Source organism: Antrostomus carolinensis, unplaced genomic scaffold (genome assembly GCF_000700745.2).
Source record: "Antrostomus carolinensis isolate BGI_N321 unplaced genomic scaffold, ASM70074v2 scaffold26397, whole genome shotgun sequence".
Classification (NCBI taxonomy): Eukaryota; Metazoa; Chordata; class Aves; order Caprimulgiformes; family Caprimulgidae; genus Antrostomus; species Antrostomus carolinensis.
In genome coordinates, this window is record NW_010327020.1 from 47,980 (window position 1) to 57,666 (window position 9,687).

Consider the following 9,687-nt stretch of genomic DNA (forward strand, 5'->3'; position numbering starts at 1 on the left):
TAAGAACAGCTTTACTATAGCAGTCAGTAGGGTGAGCTGCACCTAGGAAAGAAACACAGTAGAGATTTGAAAATTAATCCATGATTTAGCAACATCTCCCAAGTCTCAACATTGTTTACTGATACGAAACTCAAGTCCTATGCTTTATAACAGCATTACACTATTCTTTGCCAGTGAAACCCAGTACAATGAGACTCAGACTCTCACCTGTTGCTAAACACTTTTGCAGACAAGTCCCTGACCAGCATACTGAGATTTATGTCGTACTTTTATGCATCTCGGCACTATTCTTCTGTATGTTCTCGTCCCTAGTAGGTCTATTCCCCAAGAAGTATCCAATATCTAGAAACCCCTCCTGTTCTGTCTTATCCTTCCAAGAGGAGTTTGGGAGATACATCATCAGAGCATGTCTACAGACTCCCAAGAGTTTTATTTTAGCTAAATATTGAAGTTTTAATTGGGAGATATTTTCTGATGACTGCAATAATATTTCCTGTCTGTCCCATACACACACTGCATGAAACACTACAGATAAGATGCAGAGCACAATTTTACCTGAGTACTTTCATCATGGAAGCCCTCCAAAAAACTCTCCAACAGCTCATCTGCATTGTCAATTCTTTCTGCATATTCGCCCACTATCCAGATCATGGCAGCTCTGGCATCTGGTTCATCCAGGGAATCCAGGTTCTCGCACAGAGTAGCGATGATGCTTTCATACCTGATTTGTCAGAGTACAGGTGGATTACTGGGGTGAATTCAACTTGTGTTACTCCATCTCAGTTCACATCATTCTGCAGAGAATTCTGCACTGAATTACAATGTCTTGTATTTCTATGCAACAAGCAGCTTTTTTACTCAACTACAGAAGATATTCCTAGGCTTTTTCTTTTGCCAAGCTGAGCACTAAGATCTAACAGGGTTCTCAAGAGCTTTGCAGTTTCTTTAATCAGCAAGACCACCCAGATGCGGAATTCAAGACAAAGCTGCCTCCCACTCTGTTTTGCTAAAAGGAACATTTGATCCAACAGTTCAAACCAGGAGTCTGTATCAGATCCTGCAGCCTCGCTGGCAACTTTGGACTGGTAACTCTGAACTGGGTATTATACTTCCCCAAAGGCTTTGCTGTAAAACAGACAATACCCCACACTAATTGTTTAGCTTCCCCTATTCCCATGCGTGGGTATCCCAGTCATAAGCAGGCAATCTGTCTCGTCACTGACAGCAGAAATTGCCAGAGAGGCTTGCAGATGTCCCATATTACTTTTTAAGTGATCACGAAGAAAGACATTGCTGCACTGTTCTGTAACTGAAGAGACAAAACTTTATCGCAGAAACAGCTTAAAAGAAGCTGAGTATTGCCCAGAGAGAATGCTCGGTGGGAAAGCCAGCAGCACTGTGTTCAGCACAATCTGACTGGGATCTCAGACCATGAGAGCCAGGAACTTTCATGGCCTTGTATATAAGCCTTCTAGAGGAGACTACTAGCAAAACCAGGAGCCTAATGCTGTAAATTCAGTCAAATCTTCCTTCTGGCATTCTCTGCCAGGAGTCACCAAGCTTTATTACCTTTTGATTAAAGCTTATACTCAGCATCAATATGGAGCAGTAGGGAAGGAAAAGCTTTCAATTCAAATTATCAAGCTGATACCTCATCTAGAGCCAACACCTGAATCTGATGGCACTAGGAGCTGGAATCAGAATGGAAACTGTTTTTCAGAGCGAGTTTTACATCACTATTCTGATAGGAGCAGACAAGGGCTTCCAAAAGCCTTATTCTGCTTTCACGTACTTGTTGGGGTACTTGCGGAAGATGTCCCTGATGACAACAATGGCCTCCTGGACCACATAGTTGACCTTGGTCTGGATGAGGTCTAGCAGTGTGCTTACGCAGCGCTCCGCAGATTGCTGGAGAGAAGAACAGAACGATACAATTAAAACAAGCTGAAGAAACACTCCTTCCCAGCCACGCTGAGGAACAAGGCGTGCATATGAGAACAGGCCCAGAGGGGGAAAATCAAAGGACGACAGCTACCAACTCAATCTGTGTGTTCAGAAAAAACCTACAGGTGGACAAGTGCTTGTGTGTCACAGTGGCGATACCAGCTGGCTCCAGCTACTGCAAAAAGTAATGAAGCAACTGTGCCAGTAGACAGCTGGATCACCACACGAGAGATGTTAAGAACATTGCCTGCATTATGATTTATATCACCCTCTCTTGTTGGCTAGAGGTTAAAACAGACCATCAAGTGAGCTCTCTTGGACCTGCCCAAGCTGTGGCAATCAGGGCTGGGAGGGTTTAGACAGGGACTGCTGGAAGGTGTCCGGGGAAGCTAGAAGGCAGGAGAAAACCATGCTGTCAATCAGACTGCAAGAACAGCAGTAAAAAGCAGCTCACACTGAACCTGAGCAACAGGTTCAGTATTTTTGAGGTGAGGTCACTAGCAAGATACAGCTATAAATAGAAATCCAGCTGTTGCCCGTGCAGCTTTCACATTATTTAGTTCAAAATTCCAAGACACGGGATGCTGGCACAGTCCAGGAACCAGAACTGGAGTTAGAGGCAAACAATTCAGGGATGTCTATTCCCAAATAGCACAGTGAGGCAGGACATCACAGGAGCAACCAACTCCAGCACTGCAGAGTCTCAAATAAAGTCAGTGGTCTGGCTATTAGGAGAGCACATATGAAGCCTCATTGCACAGCTGGTGATTAATGTGAGAAGCAGACTGCTCACGACACTGCCTAGGCAGCCACCATCAGAACATTCATAAAGTGTTCAGGATCGAGACAAACATTGTAGGGCACAAACAATAGCAACGTAGGTGGATTTTTCCAATTCAAGTGAGCTAATAGCTCCCTTCCCTTTCAGAGCACTTGAAGGCTGGGCAGGAGGAGGAGGAGGAGGAATGAAATGGCATTTAAATCAGTCACAGGAATCAGTTTTTTTGAGAGTGGGGAAAAGTCTCAAGGACAAACATCAAGTCTGTCGAGTTGAACTTGGGACAAGCAGAGACTAGAAGCTCTTGGTGACTTCTGGCCTTTGTGACTCTTAGCTCTGGTATCTTACAAACACAACCATGGCCCTGGCTCAACAGATTGACACTGCTCACAGTGGGAATCCCACTCAAAGTCCTTGCAAGCTGGATGCTTCAGAGCTTGCAATTTCATCTCTGACCAGTTTCTCAACAGCTTCCACTGTTTTTTTAACAAGTGGTCTTAATGGGTAGTTGTGGTAAATTTGTCCTAAACCAGCTTTACAGAACCTACAACATCAGTCATTGTTTGCAACAAGCAGTCCAGGCCTGTCATTCTACAACTAGCAAAGCTTTAAGAGCTGTGGAATTAAAGGAAAAGCAAATTAAGGTTTCTTTTTCTTTTCTTTAGACACTTTAAAGCATGATTTTTCCAGGAAGAGCACAACATCCACTTTGAAATATGCAGTATTGATTTTTAGCTCAAGAGTCCCTTGGAAAGTGAGCAGTCATGTGGGCACATGCACAGTAGAGCAGTGCCTCTAACAAAATGCATCTCAGCTCATCCCATCCCTTGTAAACACATTGCTATTTGAAGGTGGACATCCCTGGGGACTGTGGTACTCTGCAAACTGATGAAAGAGTGCCCCAGCCAGAACAGCTCTCAAGTTGGAGTGAGGAAGGACAACCAACCAACATCAAACTTGCTTTGTTTTTCTGTAGAAACCTAATGAAAGCCCGCAAGATTACTGAAGTAGCACATACCATGCTTACTGCAATAAGCCTCAACGATTTCTAAGAACTGGGCTGCTGGCAGAATCTCCTAGAGCCAAGACAAATCCCCCTCTAATATGGCTCCTTCTGCTTCTCCTTTGCTCCAGAGGAATCACTATTCTTACTGCATCCACTTCATTTCCTTTTCCCATAGGAGAGTGGTACTTTATTTCCCTACAATTAAAAATATCAGATGACGACTCCATCTACTGCTGTCAATGCACAACTCACAGACACCTTCACCTCATGCTATCAAGTCTAGCTACACCACAGGGTTTGCTGTAGACATACCCAAGCTAACTCTGAGCCCAACTAGTCTATCCATGCAAAATTATGTCATTCTGACATGCCCCAAATTGATATGACTGGCAAAGCCTGGGCAAAATCCATGAGCCTTGCTATTTAGCATGGTTATTGCTCACATCTCCAAAACAAGCACTACCTCTGCTGTTAGAACCATGCACTTCTGAGCAGCAAACGTAACACCACACTTGCTCTACAGTGCACATCATGGCAGATAAATTTATCTACTGTCTTACTCTTCTAGGAGAGAATTAGACAAGAGGTGGATGCTTGAAGGCAGAGCTGAGGTGCCCTGTGAATACTCATTCATCAACAGCTCCCGGCGGCCGTGCCCTGTGTCAAAAAGCAGATTTCTAAGCCTTGGGAACTTGGCCACTGATGGCTGTAAGAACACTCTTCCACTAGTCATAACTCACAGTGCAAACAGCCTCTAGTAAACACAGATGCACTGGGGACAGGGATTAACCTAGAGATGAGGACACTGTAATGAGTTGGTTTATATTTGCCCTCTTTAAATCTGTCTCTTGCCAGAGGAGTAGATAGACCTTTTCTTAAGCAGCATTGTGTCTTCATTGTGCCTTCAAAGGAGCATTGCTAAAAATCAAGGTTAACACTGCTTATTGAGACACACCATTACACAGTTAGAGCATCACTGCAAATTTGCTGGGATGTTGTTATTAGTCCTTTGCATACTGAATGTGACTGTCATGGTATCAGAGACGGGAAGAAAAAGCATAGGGGATGAAGGCAGGAAATAGTAAAAACTTCTAAAAACATCTTGATACTGCAAGGAATATACCACCTTTCATGTGAAACTAGGGCAGACACATGGCCCAGTCCTAGTGAAAAAGTCCCTGCTGAGGACTAAAGCAAGCTCCCACTCCCCAGCACAAGCACTGCTACAAAAAGGGCTCCCATCAGCTTCTTTTTACTTCTCAGTAGCTCTCTTCCACACACAAGAGCATTTTGTACTGTCACTGCTGTGGCTCCATCCAGACAGCCTTCTGCCTGTGCACAACAAGGGAAGAGCACTCCAGTATTTTGAACTGCAGATATGAAATAGCGGAAGCGATCACCTGCTTTATTTGGTCCTGCTTAAAAGAAAAGGCCATGGCAGTGATAAGCCTCAAAGAGCTGAAGGAAGGAAGAGAAGGCTGTGTGGGAGGTCGATTGTCTCAAAAGGACAGAAGCTGGTGTCCTCTTTACACAGACTTACAGTAGTTTAGCTGAAACAAGGGAAATCTGTGCACTGACACTATACTCAGCTAGGCATGATTAGATTTTTATTTAAATCTGCTGTCAGGCAATGCTCATGGGAACACACTTTAGCAAAAACTAAATGAGCTCAGCTGAAATTAGACCACTGATGTGACATTTTGCACTCAGTTATCAGTTTACTGACAATTACCAACACCACAGCATAAGTCTTCTCTCTCTTCACAGGCTTTCTGAGCTCTTGTCAGGCATACCAGATTCATTTACAGGGAAATTAACAGGGACTTCACAAAAAAAAAAAAATTATATTGAAAGCATTTTGGTGGATGTTCAACCAGCAGAAGACATTTCAAACTGTTGTTCTGGGATAACTGCAGAGGTTCTTCAGAACTTACTTCCATAAGCATCTAGGTTAAAGAGAGCACATGCCAAATGAAGCTACAAGTTATAGAGACCTTTAACACTAGATAAGCAGGTAAGGTCAGCCTATGTTTGTGCAAACTGCACTTAAGTGTCCCAGCTCTTTGTGATTCTATGCATGTCTTCTATTCAGCTGAAACAGGGGAGACATAAACCATTTCATAATACTCAGTTGCTCTGCACAATCTCTTCTCCTTCCCCCTTCAAAAGGTCAGGCCACAGCTACTAAAGGAGGTCCTCATGGGTTGTTCCACTGAAGCCAGTACAGTAAAATATTCCATCAAGGATGATTTAGCTGCCTTGCTCTGCCTGCAAGCCCATCAGTGTTTTTCAAGACACAGAACTACATAAAACCTCAAGTTTCAGATACTTGCCTCAACCTTGATGGCACAGCGCCCAATTGCTCGGACAGCCTTGCGCACAAAGTCAACGTCCACCTCAGTAGCGTATTCCTTGAGCTCTGCCAGGACCTGCAGAGAAAGCACCCCAACGTGAGTCCCTGGAGTCACACAGAGAGAACATCCCACTGACAAGCAATGTTACTTGTGCACCAGAACATGAGCAGGAGGTATTCTTCCACAGCTAACCACACTCATTCAAAAGCTAACACAGTCAAACTCTGCAATCAGCCTCTATCTCTGAAACCCACTGGTAGCAAGGCTTGGTTTAGACTGGCCAAAGCCAAAAGATGGCTTGGTCTAGATTATTTTCAAATTCCCCTGAAAAAAAGCTGAGAGCAAAATCAGCCCTGTCAAACTTAAACACACTGCTATTCCTTCTTACACTGAAAATACAGTGAAGTGTCACATCCATGCACATAGATTTTATGTACTGTTTATTGTACTTATTGTTCTACATTCACTGTATGCAAGGCTCTAAGCAACAAACATTTTTGATCTCTCCTTTTCTGTGATGAGATGAACCTCTGGATCCAAAAGGAAGAAGCAGAGAAGATCTGAGGACACCCCAGAACACCTCTACAGAGATTATTAACAGTGTGAAGATATCCGCCCTCTTAAGAATATGATTTACTATTTTGTCTCAGGTTTTTTTGCTAATGGAAACTGAACAAGGGCTTAAACCAGGACCTCCTGGGATGTTACAGACCATTAACTAAAAAGCTACTTTGTCTTAAACGAATCACTTAGCTTAGAAAAAATGATTTTAAGAAAAGACCCTACACAATTTATATTCCCTCAAAATCTCATTTGTTTCAGTTTCTCATGTCAAACATGACATCAGGGATTTCATTGTGATGTCACAAATAGATTGCAAGGGAGAGGTGAACAGCACAAAGTGAGACAGTTCTGTGAAAAATCTCTGGTCGATGCCAATTGCTCAGAACAATGACAAGCTAAAGAGGCCTTGAAGGGCCAGACTGCAGACAAATAAATCTGCAAGGAGTAGACAGGACATCTGTGTTTTGAAGTTTTATTATTTCCTTGGATGATCTATGTTTAGTAGCTTATGCTTTTCAAATACTGCCCAAGTCCAAGCGCCTCAGATTCAACTAGTTTGCCGCCTTGGTCTAGAATGGGCACGGAGATAAGAGAGTCTCAACAAGCCACACAGGTGGGAGGATGTGGGTAGAAGGGTCTCCTTGGGTCTCATTTCAGGGTGTACTTCTGATGAAGTCTGGGTTGTTTTTAAGAATGCCTCTTAGAATCAGGAAGAGATTCACTCACTAGTCTGCAGATCCCAGTCCCAGATTACACCCTCCAGACACCACTGTCTTTCAACCAAACGACCTGCATTATCTAAACATTATGCATTAAAATTGGTACAGAGTCTACCAAAAGTAAATAGAAAATTCTGAATACATTCTCATGGAAACTAATTTTAAAATGTTTTCCATGTCCCCAGCACAAAAGGGGCGTGAAATACCTTGCTCTGCTCCAAAAAAACATCAGAGGAGAGAGCTGAAGAGAGCTGCTTAAAAATGTCACATAAATGAAATTGCTTTGTGACAATTAGGGCAGGACAATAATAGCACTAGCCAGAGGCATAAATCATTCTGCATTAGTATTAGGCTTGCGGCTAGGGTGGCACTGGAGAACACTTCCTTTAAGAAAGGAATTTGGATTAAAACTACCACAAATCCGAGGAGAATCTACACTGTAAAGCGGTCTCAATTCAGTTTAGCTTTAGCTTTGTGCAATTTCCACTCTGGAAGTTAAACAAACCTCTCACTCCAACCTCAGCACTAGCAGCGACTCATTTGACAGGAGACATCAGCTCTCCTCTGGAATTGTAACCTACAAAACAAGATCTACCTAATGGTCATGATGCACGAGATACTATGCTATTAACATTTACGTTATGGAGGAAACTCCACCACCTCCCATTAAGTAGCTGCAAAGAGCACTATAGCAGGGACAGCGATGCCTAAAGCCAGGACAACACTAGCAGTAGTTGCACACATCCTCATGCAAGGACCATGAGAGGGTTCTCCATCCCCAGAACACATCAGAACTTGCTCAGCTGACCTGGGCAATGTTTGCTTGAGAAGCAAGACGGATCATGATGTCTAGTTTCTCCAGTTTGACATAGATGGGGTCGTTGTACTTCACAAAGAACACCTTGATTTCCTGCTTCAGGATTTCAGGCCTGGAGGGAACACAACGTTTCACTCAAGTCTGGTAAAAACAATGGGCTCGATCCTAAGCAAAGGTTAGAAATCTAACCAAACATTCACCGAGAAACAGAATCGTGTCAACTTTGTGTCCAAGACATGCAAACAAAATAAACATATGAGAACAATAATTTGAAGAAAGCGAAGAAAGGCTGGAGAAAAAGATTGTTTAAATACAAAAATGCATAAATTCAAGTTCCTCTAACTATGCCTACACCTCTACTTCCTCCATTTGAACTGCTGAGCCAACCACTGCAGATAGTAAGTGGACATCAGTGTTTTCAGTGAAAGTAACATCTTCATCTCAATGCAAAACTCACCTACAAATTCATTTTCTGCTTTCACTTGCAAGATGCCAGCACACAGTAACTCTGCCCTGAATACAATCACAAAGTACTATCCAATCTGTCCCACCTTTCCAGCAAGGAACAGCAGTATTTAAACATACATGTGGGAGTAAACTGGTGAAAAAAAACCAACACAATGGTATCAGAAGTATGCTGTAAAGAAAATTAATTCTTGTTTAATCTTGTTTAATCTTGTCCCTCGAGGACCCTGGATTAAACAAAATGCTGTGTACATGGAAATATCTGAAGGTCCGAGATAACCAGACACTCTTCGACAATCCAGGAATAACACCCCTGTGAAGCTTTTACCTTTTCTGCACAATCAAGTTGATGTTCCTCAGGGCAACGTACTGAACTTCAGGCTCTCCAGACAGCAGGGTCACCAGTGGAGGGGCAAGTTTCTTCAGCAGCATGTTGTAATAGTCAGAGTCCTTGGGAAGGAGTTCCAGGAACTTCATCAAGACCTTCACTGCTGACAGCACCACTGCTGAGTTGGCGTGAGACAGTCGAGGGGTCACCCGTTCACAAATACTAGAGACAGAGGAGAAAGAAAGGATTCACATATATTTCCAAATGTCAAATATTTCCAATTTATCTAAATTTAGGAGATTTAGCTGAAAACAGCTTCCTCAGACACTGCTATTTTATTTTGTTGACCAAGAAAAGGCAAAGTCCTGCTTCCCTGAACACAGCAGTAAGCGAACAAGAACGACATCTCTCACAGCTTCAGGTTTCTCTCCTGCCACAGTTCTCTCGGGAACAATTCTAGCTCTCAACGCTACAGTCCCAATGCGTGTTCAGTTATTACCTTTTTCTGCCTTTGCTTGGTGTTATTCTCCATTTCTGTGATCTCATCTGTCACTTAAAACACAACTTTAACAAAACAGCTCTCAGAAAAACACTTTAGCCCCCATATAATCATTTGGAGGTGATACACACTTCTGCTTTGCTCGAGGGGTTCACTGCCATTTCAACCATTTGTTTCTGCAAAAAAAGGTTTCTGCTACTTTGAAGATATAGG

At 43.0% G+C, this 9,687-nt stretch overlaps 1 protein-coding gene across 1 annotated transcript in view; it reads right to left on the bottom strand.

Moving 5' to 3' along the window:
* Positions 1-9,687, bottom strand: part of LOC104527938 (adaptor related protein complex 2 subunit beta 1) — a 74,705-nt gene that overhangs the window by 44,158 nt on the left and 20,860 nt on the right. The window contains exons 6-11 of the mRNA XM_029085912.1: positions 8,976-9,197; positions 8,174-8,294; positions 6,062-6,157; positions 1,793-1,908; positions 556-721; positions 4-42 (exon numbers count right to left, since the gene is read on the bottom strand). Coding sequence (XP_028941745.1) covers positions 4-42; positions 556-721; positions 1,793-1,908; positions 6,062-6,157; positions 8,174-8,294; positions 8,976-9,197 — 760 coding nt within the window. The remainder of the gene's footprint in view (positions 1-3; positions 43-555; positions 722-1,792; positions 1,909-6,061; positions 6,158-8,173; positions 8,295-8,975; positions 9,198-9,687) is intronic.